The sequence below is a fragment of the Antechinus flavipes genome, chromosome 3 (assembly GCF_016432865.1).
Source record: "Antechinus flavipes isolate AdamAnt ecotype Samford, QLD, Australia chromosome 3, AdamAnt_v2, whole genome shotgun sequence".
Classification (NCBI taxonomy): domain Eukaryota; kingdom Metazoa; phylum Chordata; class Mammalia; order Dasyuromorphia; family Dasyuridae; genus Antechinus; species Antechinus flavipes.
The window spans coordinates 232790557-232814498 of record NC_067400.1 but is presented as its reverse complement, the minus strand read 5'-3'; the positions used below and the strand labels follow the sequence as shown (position 1 = coordinate 232814498).

Here is a 23942-nt window from a genome sequence, read left to right as displayed (position 1 = left end):
TGAAGCATTTTAAACTCAACATGCTTCTTACAGTATGGTTAGTTCATTTCATGATTCAGTAGAATCTCAAATGCCTTGACATACCTTCATAGTGACACTATTTCAGCTACCCAGAATACTATTGATATGTATTTTTCGAAACATTCATTTGTTCTGGGACTCAATTTATTGAAATATTTCCTAGAGAAATTATAACAGATCACTTGGTTGTCTAGAAATATTCATCCCAGAGAAGCTATTATTGAAGACTCTTAGAAACCACATAGTAAATTGCCTGTTTTGTGGAACAAGGATGATATGATATATGTAGTGATCTAGAACTGAATTCAGTTCCTCTCTTCACTGTAGACCACAGGCTTTTTTTTTTATTTTAAAATTATTTTTAGAGGGGAAAGTGGTATGGAATAGGCTTTTACTATATTGGGAAGATTACACTTTTTTTCAGCTCCTGAATACTTTTGTAGGAAGGCCATATAGCATAGGGATAAGAACAAAGCTTTTCTAGTCATAAAACTTGGGTTTGAATCCTGCTCTGGTACTATCTTCTTGGTCAAGTAATTTAATTTCCCTGAGTTTTTACATCCTTTCTCTTTTGCAAAATGATGGAGTTAGACCCTTCCAGTTTGAGATATACAACCCTATGATTCCTCCATATAAAAGACCTGGTATATGTTTATATGGTTGGAAAACACAGAGATAGTATTTTCCTAACTTTTACAGCAATAAAGCAAATATTGCCTTCAAAGTTATTTTTTACTCATTAACTGATTTTTGCCCTGCATAATAAAATTCTTATCTTCATAGAGTAGGAAGAGATGTTAGATTATCTGATGCAAATCCTCTCCACTGTCCCACTTTAAGAATGAATCTTATCAATAGTATCTCAGAAATCAAGCTATCCCATGAAGCCTTCCTATGATAGGGAATGAATTACATTATGAAATTTCATTCCTAGGATGTTTCAATTATTAAAAAGTCATCATAGCAGAATGAATAGATGTTGCCTTTGGCGATACAAAGATCTGGATTCAAGTACTGCCTCTGATACATAATGGCTATATAACCTCAGGTAAGATTAAATTGCAGAGAATATGTCAACTTTCATTGATTAAAGGAACTTTAGTCTTTATCCCTATTTTTATTTAATAAAATTTTGTTCTTATATTTAGGGGAAAATCAACAGGCAACTATTTGATCCAGTTTTACTCTTAGGGGAAAAAAGAACAAGTACACTCTGTTTTGAGTAGAGCAGCTTGTTGGCACACTAGATGGAATGCTGGGCCTGAAGTCATGAAGACTCATCTTCTTGAGTTCAAATTTGACCAAATATACTTACTAGCTGTGTGACTCTGGATTAGTCACTTAACCCTTTTTGTCTCAATTTCCTCATCTGTGAAGTGAGACAGGAAAGGAAATAACAAACACCTCCAATAATTTTGCCAAGAAAACTCCAAACAGGGCTACAAAGAGTTAGAAATGACTGAAAAAATGACTGAACAACAGTCTATTTTAAATGTCAAATCTTCAAAATATCATCACTCCTTATCATACCCACCATCCAAAGGAAACCTTAGCAGTTCTTTTGATATATTTTCCTATTTTTGTTTTATTCCAAAGTGGTATTCATTCCCATTACTGTTTCTCTAGATTCACTTTACTACATGAATGTAATTTCTAAGCTTAGACACTCAGAACTGAAATACATGCTGTTTCACATATAATCATTTTTTTTCCCATTCTACTATGTTAAGGAAATGTTTGTTTTATTTCATAAGTTCAAAATAAAATAAATGCAATTTAAAAAAGAAATACAGTCTTCATCATCATGGTTGTGCTAGAGCCAGTTTTAACTGACTTGTAAGAGTTGACTTGGAGCATTTATATCTCAGAAATTGACAATTGTACCAAATTGGGGCTTGATTTATTATTTGCTTTATTTTTTTCAACTTAATAAAGTGTTAATAATGCAGATTATACTTAAAAGTGTATGTGCATACAATTCCCAATCTTGTTTTAAGATATTTACTATATACCTCTGTATCGCTCTACAAACACTGCTTGAGATCAGCAGGAGTGCAATTGAAGGATAAAGGAATGAAGTTATCACTAGGCTGGAGGCCTAGTATATGTAGGCTAATAATAATGATAAAGATAATAATAATAAGAACAATATTAACAACTACAATAACAGTATCTGTATTTATATAGTGCTTTAAGGCTTTCTAAATACTTTACATATATTATCTCAATTGAGCCTCACAATATCCCTGCTCGTAATATTGCTCTAGTTCTCTCAGTTCTTAGGGGTTTCAATGTTCCTACTACTCCAACTATTCATTTGTGATCTTTTATTCTTGGTTCAAGGCTCACCCATGCTTTTTTTTTTTTTTTTTTTGTTGTTGTTTGTTTGTTTTACATATTTATATTACTTTATTTTATGAAACTTCTCTTATGCAAGTTGTTATTGCTAAATTTGCTGCAACATATTTAAACACATTATAAGCCCTAATGTTCTTTGAATTATGTGTATTTCAATTCTTCTGGGCTCATTTTTAAGTTCTGTGATTTGCAGGTATATAGCACTTCATTAACTGTTTGTATTGAAGTTGCTTTCTATCACCTCCAAGATTAAACACAAAATTCTATTTGGCATTCAAAGCCCATCATTACCTTTTCAGTCTTCTAAAACTTTAATGTACCCCTCCAGATACTCTTCCATCCAAAGATATTGGTTTCCTTAATGCCCCATTAACAAGACATTTCAGCTCTTGTTTCTGGCCATTTTCTCTGGCTGTTCTCTATGCTTAGAATGCTTTCTTTTTCTATTCATCGTCTTAACTAAAATCTCACTTTCTCTAGGAAGCCTTTCCAATCTCTCTTATTTCTAGTGCCTTCCTCTGTTTTTTTTTTTTTCTATTTGTGCCAAACATAGTGTGTTTGTACATGTCTTTTTTGCTTATTATCTCCTCCAATATATTTTGAATTCCTTTAGTGCAGGGGCTGTCTTTTGCAATTTATTTATTTATTTATTTTTTGTATCACCAGGGCTTAGCACAATATCTTCTAGTAAGTAGGCACTTAATAAATACTTATGGATTGACTCATATTGACAGACTGTCACATAGTCTGAATTTATTGAAAATATCATTTGTTTTGTCTAATTAAACCCAATTCTATCACCTCCTTCTACTTAAACTACTTCACTTTCCATCCACAACATCAATTTATATTGAAAGGACATTGCAAAGGTCCATAAATCTAGCAGCACCTCAAAGTCAAAATGAATTTCCATCCACTTTGTTTTGACATGTGGATAGTTAGACTAATCTTTTCTGTACTGTTATGTATTCTATAAGGAGATTTTATAATTTTGTAGGGCTTGATGCAATCAAAATAATATACCAATGTGATAGAGCAATAAGTTTTTAGATACAATGTAATATTCCAGTAGAAACATTTGGAGACTTAAAAAAATTATTTAGGAGACACATTTCATGGCAACAGCACAAAATATCTCTTAGTCTCTTGTTCCCTTTCTTAATTTTCACAGTAATGGTAGTATTGGGAGAGGAAAGAGGCGGGGACAAACGTGGGAAAGATTACAAAGGGTATTTAAATAGATAGAGGTCTTAGATATCTGCAAAAGTAAGTTAATCTGTTAGTACTCTCAATATATTCTGGGCTTATAAATATCACAATTATGTACACTAATTAGTTACATTCTAATTGTCTATAAAGATTGTATTATGTTCTTCTATCTTATCATGCTACTAACATACTGAGCCAGAAATCCAATAAAAAAAAAAAAAAAAAAAAAAAAAAACCTTTTTAGTGGAATTACTAAAATAAAATCCTTTCAATGCCTTTGCTTTTTTTTAAATAACATAATCATTCCAATACACCATGCTACTATACTTAGAAAATTAGTTAAGCAAGATTGATACAGTGATTATATTTTTCAGTGTATGTCGTCATTGACATCTACAACACCCATCTACCCTCTTTACTGAAAGAAGTATCTTTCATCCTCCATCCTCAGGAACCAAATTTGGTTACTACATTTAATCAGAACTTAGCTGCCTTTTAAAGTTGTTTTCAATCATATTATTGGTGTCATTGTGTGAACTATTCTTTCATTTTTGTTTCCTTTGCTCTATAACTATTCATTTAGGTCTTCCCATATTTCTATGAATTCTTCATATTTGTCTTTTCTTCTAGTATAATAATATTTCATTACTTTCATATATTAGTTTGTTCAGCCATTTTTAAACAAATTAATTAATGAAGAAACATTTATCAAATGCCACTTATGTGCCAGGTTCTGTGCTAGGCAATGTAAATATAAACGGAAAGAAACCATTTCTACTCTTAGAGAGTTTATATTCTAAACATCAGAGAAGATAATATGCACATATATGAATATATAAAAAATGACTATGTATAATTACATACTCTTAAATATGAAGTATTTCAAAATGAGGTAATTAACAAGGACATTAGCATTTGAAAAGATTGGGACAGGTTTCATATAGAAGGAGGGAGAAAGCTTGTATAAAGTAAGAGAGAGACAGAGGTTAAAGTGCCATATGTGAAGAACAAACTATGGGTAGTCTGAATGGACCATAAAGTGAAATAAGGGGAAATAACGTATAAAGAGCCTGAAAAGAGAGGCTGTGGCCACCTTGTGAAGGACATTAAAAGAGAGAAGTTTAATAGTTTATGCTACAGATAATAGAGAGCCACTGAAATTTTTTGAGTGGGAGAGAGACATATTCAGATCTGTAATTCAGAAAATCACTTTGGCAGTTGTAGGAGGGATGGATGGGATGGGCAAGTAGCTCAATTAGGAATTCAGTATACTATAATGGTTTAGGTTTAGCCCTGGGTGCACTAATTTAGGATTTCTCCCACTGACTTTTCCATTATGCCCTAGGAACCTCACTACTGGGACAACCTCATCATTAACTAACATGATATGCTAATCTTTACAGAGTGGCAGAGGATAGGTTATGAACTCCAAACCTCTATTAAAGGTGAGATTTCAGCTCAGATATCTCTTTATTTCTCATCTCAATGAACTAAATGTGCATCTCAATCATACCCTTGATTGGGTACCTTCCCTACCCACACTCTCCCTTGCTAGCTCTTTTTCATTTGGTATTTTTTGTCTTCCTCCATCAGATTATAAATTCTTAGAGGACTATCTTTATTCATATTTGTATCCTCAGTCTTAGCAAAGAATAGACTCTTAATAAGTATTTACTAACTGAAATAGTGAGGGCCTGAACTAATGTGATGTCTGTATGAGAGTAGAGAAAAGGGACCTTTGGGGGGAATATTATATCTATATATATATATATATATATAAAGTGTAAAGAAGAAATGGGAATAATGCTGTGGTTCAATATATACTTCTCATTTTTTTATTCTTTTTTTTATTTTCTGTCACACTACTGAAAAAATATAACTATTAATATTTGTTATACATGAAGCATATATTTTTGCACAAACCCATTTCAAGCTATATGCATGCTCAACAATAGCTTTGTTTAGAAGCCCAAATGAGGTAATACAAAAATTTCATATTTATATAGCAGCTTAAAGTTTGTAAAATGCTTTATTTATACTATCTCATTTGAAAGTTTTTGAAGTTTATAAAATGCTCTCTCTCTCTCTCATATATATGTGTGTGTGTGTGTGTGTGTGTGTGTGTTACTATCAAGAGAGTGTCCATAGGTACACCAATTTTTTTTTATTTATTTTAATATCTTTGAGGGATCAATTTCTTCAAAAAACGAATCTCTTGGTAACTTGTGATTACAGGCCTGGTTAGAAATAGCAACATTCAGTTTGCCAACATTCCCAACCCTCCTCTCTGGTACACTAGGGAAAAGGGTGTTGATTGGCTGGCTGGCTGCCCTCCACTCCCAGGAAGAATGAAGAACCTTTAGAGGAAAGAAAGATTGAGAGTTCATGTTGATGTCAGGACTTTTTCAATGGGGAGGAGATTAGGGAATATGCATGTGTCTTCCATTAACTCCTAACTTCTTCCAGCAGAAAAAATGGAAGTAAAGGATACTTTATAAATAACACTACAAGGAGCCATTTCTCTAGGCTTGAATTATTTTGAGATGAAAATGTGAAGAAAATGCACTGGATTATCACTGTGAGGGGACTTAATAAACTACAGCCATCAATGATGCTTTTCAAAAATAGGCTATATTTTAAATAGAAATGTTTAAACAGTAAGCTGCTTTGCCCAAGTTTAAAGAATTACTAAAGGGTGAATTTAAAAATGAGTCTAAGGATACTTAAAAATACCAATAACACCATCAGTGTGATTTGCTCATAATGATAATGAGATTTGCTAAATATTTATCAAAACTTTAAATAATTTTTTTCTTTATTTTTTACCTTTACAATATCTCCCAAATATATGCTATTATCTTCAGTCAGCCATTGGACTGAGTCAGGAAGACCCAGATTCAAATTCTACCGCCAAAACTTATGAACTATGTGATTCTGGACAAACAATTTACTCTATCTGTGCCTAAGTTTCCTTATCTATAAAATGAAGGAGTTGGATTTGATGACTTCCTAGATTCCTTTCAGTTTTAAAATTTATAGTCTTAGAATCTATGACATAATTATCATATCTCAGCTTTAATTACCCTTGCTTGGACAATAAAAAGCAACAGCTTCCTCAGTGGTGTCCCGGATTTCAGTCTTAGCCCTTTTTCCTAGTTCTTCTTCATCAATAAGCCAAAGTACAGAATAGATCATGCTTTCTTGCCAAACAAGCTTTTTGGATTTCTTTTGATAGGATAAAATGCACAGTCTTTATTTGATTGTTCAGATCCCTTCATAGTCCAGCTTCATTTTCTGTTCCCAAACTTAATTCACATTTCTTCTCTTTATACACTGTGTTTGAGCAAACATGATTTATTTGTTTTTTTTTTTTCCTCCCAAAGGAGGATTCTATCTCTACTTTTCTCAGTTTCTTTATATTGGCTTTGTTCTAAATGCTTAGAATGTGCTGTCTACTTATTTTTAGCTTTTGACTTTCTTTAAAAGATCAACTTAGGGGCTTCTCCTGATCCCCCTAATAGCACTTTTATGTCCTGAAATTATACTGTATTCATCTATGCCAATGTTTTGTTTTCCCACTTGGATAAGAGAAGAGATTTCTGTTATTGTTTTGTCCTTGAATCTCTAATGTTTTGCACACAGGAGGAGATTTTAAAATCCTTGTACCATGAAAATAGAGAAAAAAAAAAGATTTTGCTACATAAGAAGTTTCAAGCCTTCTTTAATGTAGAAAAAATAGTATAATAGTGCCATGAATGGGGTCAATTCTATGACTGGAAAATTAATTTTCTTTGGAAATACATATTGAGTTTTCCAATGTAATTAACAGAACCATTTAAAGCCTACTTGAATACTGTTTTTTATTGGATTGTAAGAATCAGGTGAGTCCGTATAGCAATTTATGACTTCACAGTTAATTCAATCTTAACCTGTTTTAAAATAAAACACAGAATTCAGAATAAAGGAGATACTGATTCTGTTTTACATATATGTTCCATTCTGGGCCCTATATCTTAGCAGAAACCTTGAAAGACTGAACAATAACTAGAGAATGGAGAGCAAAAAGTGTGGAAATATTCTAATACTATCAGTAGATCAGCAGTCTCATCCTTTTGGCTCCTCCTCCAGATAGTGTCAATCACAACTAATCCACATTTTCTTATCCCTCTCAATTTTCTTCTTCTTTATCATTTAAAACATTCTCATACAAGGAAGAGCTGAAGGAACTAGAGAAGACATTAGGGGGACATGATAAATTAATTCTTCTATGGATCTATAATCTGATTAATGAGGTTATTTCCTTTAATAATGCAGGTTATTATCCATACATCTCTTCTTCTGTGTGATTCTTATTATCCATGTCCTCCAATACACTGCAGGGGTGTACTCAACATAGCTTGGGCTTCCTTTATGCCTGTTGATATTGTTTGTGTACCAATGGAGCTCATAAGTTATCCTTCTGTTATCTTGTACTCTCACAAGATAACTCATCCACTTTTTCTATTTATATCACATTAGTATCTCTTATACTTCTTTACCTGGACTATTTTGCATTGGTAATATCCTCAATTATATCTGTTAAATATCTGCTCTTTGATTGAAAACATTTTGATTCTTCAGGGATTGTGACGCTTCATGATTCCATGTCATACAGCATTACTAGAAGACCATTGATACTAAAAACATGGCTAGAAAGTGGGAGTCATTAAAAGCCCTATTCAATTTTCTACATATGATCCAGTCCTACTTAAAAAGACATTTGATTTTGAAGAGATTTAATGTCAAATATAACTGATCTTAGTGTAATAGGAAGTCACCATAAGAGTGTGTGCGTGTGTGGGTGTGTGTGTGTGTGTGTGTGAAATATGTTCAGATAAGAGTTTTAGGAAATTCATGTGAGTGGCTAAGTGGCAGATTAAATATAATGAATAAAGGCTTTCAATAGAGAGACCAAATTGTAGATTATCGTTAATAGTTCACGCAGGAGGTAATAAGAACCTGAATTAGGGAAATAGCTGTGCAAATGATGAGTAGGGTATGCATGAGAGAAATGTTCTTCAGGTGAAATGGAAAAGATTTGGCAACAGATTACACATGCTGCTTGTGTGACCAGAAGGATGGTAGTACTATTGACGGTAATAGGGATATTTAGAAGAGGGAAACATTATGAGTTCTGCTTTGAACATGTTGCATTTGAGACTGCCATGAAACATCTAATCTGAATGTTCCATAGGAACTGTGATGTGGAGCAGAAATTCAGGAGAGAAACAGGACTGGAAGAATGTAACTAGATGTATAGATTGGGAATCATTGGTCTAAAGAAGCAAATGAACCCATGGGAGATGATGAGATCACCTGATAAAATATAAAAAGAAAACATAAGAGGTTCTAAAACACACTCTTGGAGACTCTGGGCACGGATGATAAGTCGTGTGAAAACTTAGAAAGAGCATTTAGCAATGCTAAATGTCCACCTGGATAAAGCAATATCACTAAAAATCAGAGAGGAGAGGGAATTCAAGATTTAATAGTTTTAAATGCTGCTAAGGAATCAGGAAGGATGAGAATCAAGAAGAAGCCATTAGATTTGTCAGTGAGGAGATCTTTAGATGATTTTAGAGAAAATAGTTTTAACTGGTAGTAAGAAATACTTCTGGCAAAACTATTTTTTACCAAAGAAGACTCTGAAAAAATGATAGAATATTGGATTCCATGTAACCTTGTATGCTTTCAAAATATATACATATATACAAGTACACACACACATACACACACACACAGACACACATACACATATATGTAAACATCTATGTATGTATATATGTATGTATGTATCTATCTATTGTAATGGGGTGAGGCTTGAGTTGATGCACTGAGGTCCCAAGCACGTGAGGCTAAATAATAATTGGACCATACTTTATTAATATATATGCTTGGAGAAAGAATGGCCCCCGCCCACTCTTTGTGCAAGTCCTGATGTGTTGTATAGGAAATGATGTTTTTGGTGGGTGGAGGCTGGGGAGTGGAAAGGGAAGCAGAAAGAGAAACTGCTGGCTGGCATCTTGTCACAGCTGCTCACATTGCTATTGCAACTGCCCTTCACCTCTGATCCCCTTTTCACCTGTAATCCCCCTTCACCTCTGCTAGCTGGCTTCCTGTTGCAGCTGCCTATATTGCTATTGCAATCCTTCTTCACCTCTACTGAGAATAAAGATTGAAGATTTTTCCTTTAACCTGAATTCCTGACTCCGGCTGATTTTAAATACGTGGTCATCACAATCTATGATTTTCCCTGTTGTAGAAAAACCTAAAGGAGGATTTCACTTTTACCAAATCAAATACTTTCTAAAATCACGGAGCAATATGCATAGCAGAATCTGTATTCCCCAAATTTTATCAACTACATGTCTGTAAAGATATAGTTTGCTATATAATATAATTTAAGAACAAGGTCCTGTTTCATTCCTATATCTCCATCAAATATATTCTTAAAACGTGTTTAGATAATTTTTTTCCTCCTTCTCTTCCTAAAGATTTCTGATGTCATTATTAGAGTTTGGAATACTCTATATAAATACTATTGATAGTTATTATCTTTTCTGCAATTTATAATCTTAGAGATTTGCTTTGGACTCTGTGAAATTAGTTGAAGGAGAATTTGAACCTACATGTTTCTGAATCCAAAGCTAGATCTGCTATGTAATCTTGCCTTTTAGATTAATAATTATGATGTTAGGCTGCCTTTTCCTTCTAGTGATTTCCCCAATACTCAGCATTTTTCCTTTCTTTAAGATATCTTAAGAACAAATCTCTTGGTATCATCAAACTGTATTTTTTTTTTTTTTGGCACATGCCTTTTCTGTATATGTTTGGTTCAGTTCAGTTATTCTCATGACATTTCTCTTCCTTATATAATGTTAACGATATTATGATATGATGAAGAATCCAAATATGGTGGCTTTACTCTCATCAATGGAGAAATTAAAGAAATTTTGGCAGATTTTTTTCTATTTTTAAAAGCTCATTATTCTTCCAGTTCCATTTTTAGGTATATTCTAGATTAATTATACCTCTTGCCAAGCTTTCTATAAACTTGCTTATAATCTCCCAAACTTCTTGCTGTTCTACAAATGAGTTTATCTTTTAAACTCATTTCCCTTCATGAATATATTTCTCTCTGGCCAGAAGATCAATTGTAAGAAGTTTGACGTGGGTTTTGAGGGCTTTTGTTGTAACTGAGTGACAATGTTAACATTTCCTTTGGAAATGATGTCTTTGCCTTGTGCATTTTTTAATGTTAATAATTTATTTAATTAGGCCTAATTAAAATCATTTTAAATTATGTGTCATATCTTTCTTTTCCTTTAATTATTGCCTAAATATTTAAAGAGCTAGGCATGATGTTGCACTCCTGTGATTCTAGCTCCCAGAAAGGTTGAGGCTGACCAATCTCTTAAGTTAGTGAGTTCTAAGTTGTAGTGGGCTGATCAGGCATTCATACTAATTTCAGCAATAATATGGTGAGTCCTTGGGACCATAGTTCAGTGGGATAGCCTTAAGATAGATACAGTGACCCAGGTGAGAAATGGAGCAGATCAGAGTTCCCCTGCCTATCAATAGTGAAATTGGATCACAAAGTGCCCTTTCACTTTCAGCCTGGAAAGATGAGAAGATAAAGTCTTATTTTTTTTTTTTCCAGAGAAGAGGATTTGGAAAGTATTTCTTTTGAATCTAGGTGAGGAGAATTAGGAATACATGTTCAAAATTAGAGAAGCCATCTTTACCTCTAAAGAACTTATATGAACTTCTTTCCCTACAAAAACTTTTGCATAATTAAATTGGTCAGGAAATAGAATGGATTGCTTTGTGAAGTAAAGAGTTGGTCAGTCCCCAATTGATAAATGGTCAAAAGATACGAACAGACAATTTTCAGATGACAAAATTAAAGCCATTTAGGGTTACATGAAAAAATGCTCTAAATCACTATTAATTAGAGAAATGCAAATTAAAACAAGTCTGAGTTACCACCTTACACCTCTCAGATTAGCTAAGATGACAAGAAAAGATAATGATAAATGTTGGAGGAGATATGGGATACTAATGCATTGTTGGTAGAATTGTGAAATAAACCAACCATTCTGGAAAGCAATTTGGAATTACCCCTAAAGGGCTATCAAATTCATACTCTTTGACCCAACAGTGCCATTACTGGGTTTATATCCCAAGGAAATCATAAAGGAGGGAAAAGAATCCACATGTGCAAAAGTCTAGCAGCTCTTTTTGTGGTGGCAAGTAATTGGAAAAGGAGTGAATGTCCGCCGATTGAGGAATAGTTGAACAAACTGTGGTATGTGAAGGTAATGGAATAGTATTATTATATAAAAATGATGAATAACTGATTACAGAAAGGCCTAGAAAGATTTACATGAACTGATGTTGAGCAAAAAAAGCAGTACACAATAACAGCAAGAATGTGCAATGATCAATTGTGAAAGGCTTGGTTCTTCTCAGTGGTTCAGTGATCAGTGGCAATCTCAAAAGAGTTTGGACAGAAAGTGCCATCTGCATCCAAAAAAAAAAAAATCTAAGGAGACTGAATGTAAATTAACACATTGTATGTTTACTTCATTTTTCTATTTTTATTTTTACCTCTCCCATGATTTTTCCCTTTTGCTCTGATCTTTCTCTCCCAACAGGATTCAAAAAGTAATATGTATTAAAAATAAACAAACTTACTACAAGCAAAAAAAAAAAAAAAAAAAAAAAAAAAGATGAAGCCATCATTCAGAGCTTTTAAGGAAACATTGCATGACCATTTGGGAATGTTATAAAGAGAATTCAATGGGCAGAGATTTTGCCTTAATTATGTCCAAGCTAATATACATACAAGATCTAGAATTTTACTAGTCATTGTCAATTTAAAAAAAACTGAAAAATGAAATACTATCAATGACAATTTCTTTCTGCTAATGTTATTAACAATTATATAGTAAAACCACTTTATAAATAATAGTTCAATGGATTATAAAAAGCACCTTTTTTTTTGAAAAAGTTTCCAAATTAGCCAGTGTCTCTTTAAAGGAAAGGAAAGGAATACTTGGCAAGTCTAGTTATTCAAACCATCTGTGAATGGTTCTAATGATTTATAGCTTTAGCAGGTCTCCCAAAAATATTTTGTTTATAATCTCTACTTCTTTTCTGCCACCTTGCTGAAAAATGTGTGTATGTGTAGGGTGAAGCACCGTCTTTCAGAGATAAGAATGAATCTAATGAACCAGAAATAAAGAATATGAAGCTTTAATTACTTTTTTCTTGGAAACTGTGGTATTTATACTTTTCATGTCTATCTTACAATATTATATACTCCATATGAGCAAAGAGCATTATATTTTCATCTCACCAAGCACAAAACTTTATATAGAGCAGGAACTTAATTTTAAGTTGATTTAAATACATTGATTTAACCACATAGTTTTGCTAAGGGACAATATCATTAATTATTTAATTCAACAACAACATTGTAAGTGATTACTATGTACAAAGTCAAATTCTAGGCAATCAAAGCCTAGAAAATTTTAGAAGACCTAATCCCTACCTTTATGGAACTAGAGAAGAGTGAACAAGATAGATGAGAAAGGATATCATTCACAAATCAATTGTTATTCCTAGAAAAGAGAAAACCTTAAGAGTATATGCTACAAGTGCTACTACTGGGCTTATACCCCAAAGAGATATTAAAGAAGTGAAAGGGACCTGTATGTGCCAAAATGTTTGTGGCAGTCCTGTTTGCAGTGGCTAGAAACTGGAAATTGAATGGATGCCCATCAATTGGAGAATGGCTGGGTAAATTGTGATATATGAATGTTATGGAATATTATTGTTCTGTAAGAAATGACCAGCAGGATGAATAAAGAGAGGCTTGGAGAGACTTACATGAACTGATGCTAAGTGAAATGAGCAGAACCAGGAGATCATTATACACTTCGACAATGATATTGTATGAGGATGTATTCTGATGGAAGTGGATTTCTTTGACAAAGAAACCTAACTCAGTTTCAATTGATAAATGATGGATAGAAGCAGCTACATCCAAAGAAAGAAATACTGGGAAACGAATGTGAACTATTTGCATTTTTGTTTTTCTTCCTGGGTTATTTTTACCTTCTGAATCCAATTCTCCCTGTGCAACAAGAGAACTGTTCGGTTCTGCAAACATATATTGTATCTAGGATATACTGCAACATATCTAACATATATAGGACTGCTTACCATCTAGGGGAGGGGAAGGAGGGAGGGAGGGGAAAAATCAGAACAGAAGCAAGTGCAAGGGATAATGTTGTAAAAAAATTACCCTGGCATGGATTCTGTCAATATAAAGTTATTATTAAATTAAAAAAAAAAGTTCTTTAACCACTGGGAAAAAAAAAAAAAAGAGTATATGCTACAAATGTTTGTGGCAGGTCTCTTTTTAGTGGCCAGAAACTGGAAACTGAGTGGATGCCCATCAATTGGAGAATGGCTGAATAAATTGTGGTATCTGAATATTATGGAATATTATTGTTCGGTAAGAAATGACCAGCAGGACGATTTCAGAAAGGCCTGGAGAGACTTACATGAATTGATGCTGAGTGAAATGAGCAGAACCAGGAGATCATTATATACTTCAACAACAATACTGTATGATGATCAATTCTGGTGGACGTGGCCCTCTTCAACAATGAGATGAACCAAATCAGTTCCAATAGAGCAGTAATGAACTGAACCAGCTACACCCAGTGAAAGAACTCTGAAAGAACTCTGGGAGATGACTATGAATCATTACATAGAATTCCCAATCCCTATATTTTTGTCCACCTGCATTTTTTATTTCTTTCACAGGCTAATAGTACACTATTTCAAAGTCTGATTCTTTCTATACAGTAAAATAACTGTTAAGATATGTATACTTATATTTAATTTATACTTTAACATATTTAACACATATTGGTCAACCTGACATTGGGGGGAGGGAATGGGGAGAAGGAGGGGAAAAAGTGGAACAAAAGGTTTGGCAATTGTCAATGCTGTAAAATTACCCATGCATATAACTTGTAAATAAAAAGCTATTAAAAAAAGAGTATATGCTAGCTGTTTCCCAATATTTAATAAGATAAATTATGAGTATAATCATAATATTATTATGGAAGGAATAAATTTTGCTTGCAGAGACCAGAATTTAGGGGGAATGAGTATAGGTTTCATACAGATTAACTATAAAGAAAATGTAAATAACATAAAATAAATCCAAATGATAGAAATGTAATTAATATATAACCTGCACATAATATAAATAACTTTTCTCAAATTCAGAAATATACAAACGTGAAATGGATTTTCTTAGGAATACTGATTTTCCTGTCAATGGAGAGCTTCAAGAGGTATGTGGGAGATGAATCATTGAATAAACTGTAGAAAATATTCCTTTTCAGATATAGATAGGATTGAATAAAACTTCTGAGAGAGAAGATAGATAATAGAAGAGAATGAAGAACAGAATTTTGGGGAATAGAGGACACCCATGTCACCTGCTAGAAAAAAGGGGAGCTGGACAAAAACATAATTAGATATAGTAAGAAGAACAGGAGGAGTAAGAGGGTTTTCATAAGAAAATTGTCAATAGTGTCAAATATTCTGGAGAATTCAAAGGGACAATAAAAAAGACCACTGAATTTCTCTTGGGGAAAAAAAGAGAAGTTTCAGTCAAGAAGTGAATGTGAATGCTGGATTTCCAATAGCAAGCATCTAAAATTGACTAGTTATGGCCAAGAGTACTTAAATCTGATGATATAGTAGAGAGTGAAGACAAGTCTCAGATTCCTCATTTGTAAAACAAAGGGGCCTGACAAGATAATCACCTTCCACAAAGTTCCATCCAGTTGTAGAACTATGATCTCATGAATAAATGGCCTGTACTGAAGACAATCATCAGCCTCCCTTGATAACCAACAGTAGGAATGTAGTACAGACTATAGAAATACCAATGGCTCACTTAATGATTCTTGGTAGTTATTTCAGATTTTAGTAATATTCTTAAAACTAATTTCCTCTAAGAAATTCCTATTGTGTAAATCAAAAGACCCCAGCTTCTGGGATAAGAACTCTCTATTTGACAAAAATTGTTGGAAAATTGGAGGCAGAAACTAGACAATGACCAGAACCTAATACCCTATAGTAAGATAAGGTCGAAATTGGTTCATGATTTAGACATAGAGAATCATAATATAAGCAAATTAGAAGAACAAAGAACAGTCTACCTCTCGGATCTATGGAAAAGGAAGGAATTTATGGCTAAAGAAGAACTAGAGTACAATACAAAGTACAAAATGGATAATTTTGATTATATTAAATTAAAAAGTTTTTGTGCCGACAAAACTGATACAGCCAAGATTAGAAGGGAAGCAGAAAACTGGGGAAAAAAATCTTTACATTCAAAGGTTCAAATAAAGGCCCCATTTCTAAAATATGTAGAGATTTGACTCAAATTTATAAGAACATAAGTCATTTCCCAATTGATAAATGGTCAAATGATATGAATTGACAATTTTCACTTGAAGAAATTAAAACTATTTTTAGTTTTATGCTCTAAATCACTATTGATCAGAGAAATGCCAATTAAGACAACTCAGGAACCACTACATATTTCTCAGATTGGCTAAGATTACAGGAAAAGATAATGATGAAGGTTAGAAGGGATATGAGAAAACTGGGACACTAACACATAGTTGATAGAGTTGTGAACTAATTGAACCATTCTAGAGAGCAATTTGGAAGTATGTCCAAAGGGTCATCAAACCTTTCAAATCCTTTGATCCAGTAATGTCTCTATTGGGCCTGTGTCCCAAAAAGATCATAAAATAGGGAAAAGGATCCACATGTACAAAAATGTTTGTAGCAGACCCACAGGACCTGGAAACTGAGTGTCTGGTGCTGTGCTGTAGGTATCTGACAGCTTATCTGGTGTGGAGCTGGGGTCCTGGCGAGGTTTTCAGGTATGTGCTGAGGGTTAGTGATCCAGTATATTTTTCTGAGGACTACACTGAAGCACTTGGTGGATCTGGTCTCTGGAAGCTGTCTGTTTGCCCAGGGCTGTTTTGAAGCACACAGTGGTCTGGCTTCTGGAGGCTACCTATTTGTCCAGGGCTATTCCAAAATACAATAATGGTTGCCAGACCTGGAGCTCACTGGCACCCATCACTATATTAAGACACATAAGGAGTTTTAATGTTGGTATTCCCGCACTTTACCACACTGGGTCTCAGGTCTCCTGCTGGTTTGCTGAGGCAGGGCTTACTGTTGGTTTATTGGGGAGATTCCTGTCCTGAACTGCATCTCTTCTTTATCTGAGTGAGATAGACTTCTCCTGCCCATCTTCTAGGTTTCCTGAGCCAAAAGAATGTTTCTCCCTATCCCCTTACTGGTTCTGCTATTCTAGGTCTTGTCTTGGGATGGTATTTTATAGCTGCCCAAAGGTGAAAATGGCAGAGTTACAGTAATTGACTGCTTACTCTGCTATCTTGGCTAATAGAAATTTAATCCATTTCTCCTCTTATTACATTTAGCTATTGGTTTAGTTATTGTTCTCTTCTGCTCTTATAGAATCCTGTTGTAAGCAATAGAGCATCAAGAAGAGATTGTGTCAGAATATTTTTCTCCAAGTTTTTCCAGAATCCTTTAGCAGATTCACCTATTTCCTTATCCTCCACTTACCTTCCAACTTTTTTGAGGTGTTACTATAAAACTTTATTTCACAACAGAAAATATATAGTTCACCAGATAGGAAAATACATGCTGCTCTGTTGATAAAATGCACAGTTCTTATGTCTGTTGGTCCACTTGAAATTATAATTTTCTGAGTAAGAATTGTGTCTTTTTGACATTTAATGAGGTTCAAACCCCACAAGGGCATAATGAACAATAATATACTCAGATTAAACTTCTTAAACATTAAGTAATATAAAAAATCAAATGCAAATAGATATTAATAATTTGTTAGAAATCTTTTGAATTGTGGAGCCACCAATCCAAGAGCATAAAATCAAAGAACATGAGACTTGAATTCTGCTTTGACTCCAAGGCCAAAGATAGATTCTTACTATCATATTTCAACAGAGATAAGACAAATTTTGAGTATTAATGAATCTCATCATGAATTAACAGAACTTTGTAGTTAAATGTCTTTGAGGATTATTAAATGCTAGAGGATTATATCTTAGGCACTTTCATAATCACTCAGCAATTTGGGCAGATAGGTGGCATTGTGTAAAAATATTTGGATTTAAAGTTAGGAAGACCTGGGTTCAAAATTTAACACAGTTATTCTTTTTCTTTTTAGTTTTGTGATGAGGGGCAAATCAAAGAACCTCTCTCAGCCTCAGTTTATTTTTCTGCAAAAAGGAGACAATAATGGCACCTCCCTCCTTCCTAGTATTTTGTGAGAATCAAGTGAAATAATATATGTAAAGAATGATGCAAATAAAGGGCTAAATAAATTCTAGCAATAATAATAATAATTTTATTATTGTGTCAAAGAGGAATTGAAACTAACTTAAGAATACTGCAGGACTTCCAAATGGACAATTATCCATTTTTATAAAGTAAGTCCATGGAAAGTGACTTATGGAAAAGATAAATTTGATGGAATCTTCTATCTTTATCTACTTGTCTAAAAGGGGATTTTTGCAGATAATAAAAAAAGAGTAACGTAAGAGCAAAGAATTGAAAATCAAGTGATCTTGGCTGTAGGCTTGGCTCAGCATTTAACTTGTTTCATGTCCCTGGATGAAATCTCTTATTCTCCTTTAACTTTAGTTTTATCTGCAAAAGATGGGTGGCATACTAAATTGATGCTAATGCCCCCATTTCTCTCAAATTCTCCCATTACAAAACTAGCTCCAACAAACAAAACTTTGAGAGAATTTGAAAAGCGATATGTAAAATATTTATCAAAAGTTCTGTATTTTTTATTTTAATGTATATTTTATGTATATTTCAATGATATTATTATAGTGTCCACTCCCAGTCCCTATACTTCTTTAAATTTCACTGGAATGATAACTGATGAGAAGATTTACTTTAATGTTTAAATATTATTACTGAGTTCTTAGGTATAGTTACCTGACTCAGTTTTCTAAATGCTTGACTTGGGGGGAAAGTCAAGCACATCTTATAAAGTTGTCAAGTTGGTTAAATCACATATTTATGTTTCAATTTTAGAACCTTTAGAGCTAAATAGTAATTATAAACTTAAGAAATTATGGGTAATTTAAATAATTTTTTTAAGTATCAAACAAATATGGTAAGAAAAAATTTAAACATAAAGGAAAAGACTCTACAAGTATATCTTACTTCCAATTTATATGTTTCTTTTACACTTAAAAGCATGTCTTCAACAATACTAATTGTCAGTAAAGGTCCTTATCTTTTTTTTTTGTTAACAGCTTCAAACTCAGAATGTGCTGCATTTGCCTATTCTAAATATATCTTTAGAGGAAAGAAAACACATTTCTAATCTGCTATAACAAAGGAGGCTATAGAAGAGTTGAAAATCTAAGAACCAGGGATTATTCCAATCATTTCTGGTTTCCTTGGAAACAGCATGAGCATGTCTTGATTTAATATGATATTTTATGTCCACAGTCAGACACCAGTCAATTTAGATATTCCATATAAGCCTGATTGTAAATACACTGCTAGCATACAAATTTCAATTTAATCTGGTGCAAGGTTATGAATTGCAAATGGTCATTCCTTGGGTTCAAAATAGATATCAGAAACTCCAACTATAGTCCTCTCTGCTCCACTGTGCTTTGGTGGATAACTTCAAATTACTTATTTTTTCTTAGCTTTCTTCTATTTTGAGATAATACTCACTGTGAAATTTCAGAAAGGATTTGCTACAACAGCTGAAAATATGTACCCTGCTCCTTTTTTAGTTCCTAGAAAGTAAAACTAAGCATGTTAATCTACTCCTTCCCTGTTGCAAAACTGAACAATCTCATCCACAGATCCAGCAAAAGTAAATGACCCTTACTGAAGTGGGGTGGGATGGGGGTGGGAGTGGGATGGAAAGAAAGAATAAATAATCTTAAATAAAGATAATTTTCTCCAGTTAAATTAGTTTAACACTAAGTAAATTTGAATTCAAGTGGAAACCACAGTGATATATGAGGAAGGGAAGAAAAAGAAGTGTTCTTGCACCATCCTGTATTGACTATAAGAGGAAGAGAGTTTAGAGGCTTTCATTTAGTTTGAACTTGGCTTTGCTCAAGTTCTTGTTTTTCTCAGATTTATTCAGATAGCAATTATAGGGCTATTTATGAAATACTATGCAGTTTTAAGATTTGGCAGAGCTATGTTAGGGTCTTAGAGTAGCCATAATGGATAGCATGCCTGCCTGTTCAGATCTCCACTTTGTGACAAACTTGAAAGTCGAAGAGTAGTAGATATTAACATGATAAGGAAGAGAAAGGCAGATAGCAACAACCAAGAGAAGTAGTAGTTACAGTAAGTAGGTGAGAGAGACATATATACAGAATGAGTGTGCAGTGTTGTGTGTAGTATGTATGTGTGTGTGTGGGGAGAGAGAGAGAGAGGGAGAAAAAAAGAGAGAAAGAGAGAGAGAGAGAGAGAGAGAGAGAGAGAGAGAGAAAGAGAGAGAGAAAGTCTTGGGACATAACTTAACTATTTTTTTGTTTATGAGTCTGAAGTTAAATTTCACCAAAGGTATATTCACTATGACTGTACCCAAGGAGTATAAAAGGGAAGAATGTTCCTACTACTATGAGGAGATATTGCTGGAAACTAGAGGGTCTTTCTATGATCATCTAACAGACCGATATTCTCTTTCTGTACAATAGGATAATTGAGATTGTATAGGAATAAAACAGTTGGCAGCATGGTTTTTAGTTACTACTCATAATTAAATTGACAAAAATGTCTAATTTTTGTGTCATTTGAACTGCTCTTTTAGTCAACATATATAACCGATACAGCAAAATGACAAGTTATGATTCCTTGTAAAGAAATGAATTCATGATTTTATAACTGAATGTTTAATTCTTTTGAGTGAAAAGGATGTTATTTCATGAGTCATCACTTTCCCTGATGAACATACTAGTGATGCTTTCTTTTTCATAGAAATAATGCATTCTCATAAATTTAGGGTAGAAATAAACTTCTTATAAATCTTCTACAGATGAAAAAAAAATGACAACTTTCTTAAACTCACCCAATTACTAAGTTGCCAAAACTTAAATTTGAATTTAGCTCCTATAACTCCATACCCAGGGTTGATTCCATTATAACAAGCTTTCTTTTGACCTAATATAATTCTTGAGTGGCTTAACTGGAAACATTTTTGTGAGAAATAAATATTAACTAATATTATAATTTACCAAATACTTCCCTAAGTCTGTGGATATGAGAATGGTAATTTATGGAGTACACTAGGACAGCATGTAGATTAATCTAATTTGTTTCAAGGACTGAATTAATAGAAAAAACCTTACCCGATTGGTTTCACTTTTTGCGCGGTCATTCTTTGCCCTTGCAGACTTTTCTGCCAGCTTCTTCTGCCTTTGAGGGCCTCTTCCAAAAAAGATGTAATTAACAAAGGCATATTCAAGGAGGGCCAAGAAGACAAAAACAAAACATCCCATCAGGTACATGTCAATGGCTTTCACATAAGGGATCTTGGGCAAAGTCTCTCGAAGATGAGTGTTGATTGTTGTCATGGTCAGTACAGTTGTAATTCCTATAAAAGAAATGTGAAAGTAAGTTCCTGAAGTTTTGACACATTGGGTTTCATCTTTCCTACATTAAAAAAAAATCCCCAAATAGCTTGAGTCATTTCAAATGATGGGTTGAATATTATTTGGCTCATGTGTTAGTAGGTGAGATTGAAATGCAATACAGCATAAAATATGTCATTTGGAGCTGTGTAGGCAGAATTATAACATTTGGAGCGGTGAAATGACATCTCTACTCTAGGGAAGATAGCACTTAGAAAGCTGCATACAGAACTGTGCTCCATAATACCAATATGTTACAATAAATGGAAGAGAATCCTGAAAACAGAGATGAAAATGTGAAAGACACTAGTGAAGAAAGTGCCACATGTGAAGAGTTGGGAGAACTGAAAATAAATGGAAGTAAATGAGAGATCTCATAACAGTATCTAAAAGTCTGAGTGGGGAAAAAAAAATTAAGGAAGGAAAATTGTATCAAGCAAACTTTGCAAAGATTTTTAACAAAGGCAAAATGAAACTTACTGATTGATAAATGCCTATTAAATTAATTGGATTATCAGAAAATAACAGAAACAGCTATCAACCATATGGTGAAAGCACTAGAAATATCATCTGTTGAACAATTTTGATTGTAAAGCATAATTCCCTACTTATATAGAGCAAGATAATAACAAAGGGTAATCCAAATTCCTGAAGGGAACAAATTTATTTTTGTAATGTTCATAGCATCTATCAATGCCTTACCTATGGTAAGTCCCCAATAAATATCTGTTAAAAATAATTTTTCTGAAACCAAATATGATGGCATTTCCTATGTTAATAGAATTGCTTGACACTTTGGGCATGTAATAATGTTAATATATTCATGTTAAAAATTTGTGATTTGTGAATTATTTTACACATGTGAATCTTGACTCTCCAAGAATACCATAAGAGTAGGCCAGACATCTTACTTTATCCTTTTTTCAAAACTGGCACATTACCAAACACAGGTCTAGGTATTATATAGATATTCATAAAATGCTTGGAATCACAGAAGAATTGGATTTTATTTTATTTTATACATGTACAACCATGTTAAACATACTTCCACACTGGTCTTGTGAAAGAAGTATCAAAAAAAAGGAAAAACCAAAAAAAAAAACCAAACAAACCAAATTTTAAAAAGTGAAAATAGTATGCTTCAACTTGCATTCAGTCTCTATAGTTCTTTCTCTGTATGTGCATAGCATCTTCCATCACAAATATATTGGAATTGTCTTGGATCACTGCATGGCTGAGAAGAACTAACTCTATATTTGATAATCATACAATCTTGCTATTACCCTGCAGTGTTCTCCTGGTTCTGTTCACTTCACTCAGCATCAGTTTATGTAAGTCTTATTAGGCTTTAAAAAATTGAATTTTAAAAATGAAAAGATTTTTTAGGTATTGTTATCCAATAAAAGAAGTGAAGTAAATTGATTCACCTAATGCCACAATCAGTTAATGGACAAAAGTGAACTTACTTAGCTTAAACTAAACTTCCTGATGAGAGGGTAAGAAAGCCATTCAGTTTTTGATGATAGAATTATTCTTTTGGTCTAAAAAGTATCTTAGAATGAAGTGGTATACTACCAGGGTTTTGAAATCAAGAACAGGTGGGTTCAAATTCTGCTTCTGACTTTCTTCTTTTTGTTTGTACTTCATTCTCAAAGAGGACCAAGATATAAAGGAGATGATTCTATGATATACATAGGGAGAGAGACCTGTGAAAGATCATTGCCTCACTTTCTCCTCCAGATGTGAACAGTGGCCAGATATAGATCAGGAAGACTGGAAATGACTCTAGATGCAGTGGGAGACCTTGGCCTTTTTAAGCTAACATCTTCAACAGGTCTCAGTTTGACTGAGACTGCACCCATTCAAGTGTCTAAGGTTAGGTAGAAATTGAGGCAAAGAATAGCCTCTTTCACCTAATCAAAATAAACAAATAAACAAACAAACAAACAAATAAATGAATGAATGCATCTGGGAGAAGAGGGGAAAATAGAAAGGACTACTATTTACATTCCCACTGAATCAATAAGGACCTAAACAATGACCACTAAGGGGCTTGGCTTGGGACCTATAATTGGCCAAGCAATTGGAGTCCAGCTCTAAGACCATGAACAGAAAGATCACTTACTTTTGGTTGCTATAGGGCAAAATTATTTACATTATAGAAAACGTCATTTGGACTTATGAAGGGAGTTCCCTCTTCTCTCCCTCTCATATTTTGAAATGTTTCAAAAATAAGTAGCTTACTCCTTTCTTACATATAAGATTAATCTAATTCAGTATTTATTGGGAGGGGAGGATCTAGGAAAGCACTTAACTATATCTCCTTTCAAGCACAGTAATAGCAATAATAACAATAGCAACATAATAACATGCATTTGTATATAGTATTTGTATATTAAATGCTTTTCTCATAACAACCCTATGAGGTAGATAGAAATGTTATTACTCCCTTTTTACAGGTGAGGAAAAAAAAAGAATGGAAAGTTCTCTTACTTTTAAGTTTCAGCCTTTGTGTAGACAGAATTA

At 33.4% G+C, this 23942-nt stretch overlaps 1 protein-coding gene across 1 annotated transcript in view; it reads right to left on the bottom strand.

Moving 5' to 3' along the window:
• The window catches only part of GABRB3 (gamma-aminobutyric acid type A receptor subunit beta3), a 271001-nt gene that overhangs the window by 5669 nt on the left and 241390 nt on the right, over window positions 1-23942 (bottom strand). The window contains exon 8 of the mRNA XM_051984644.1: window positions 21135-21379. Coding sequence (XP_051840604.1) covers window positions 21135-21379 — 245 coding nt within the window. The remainder of the gene's footprint in view (window positions 1-21134; window positions 21380-23942) is intronic.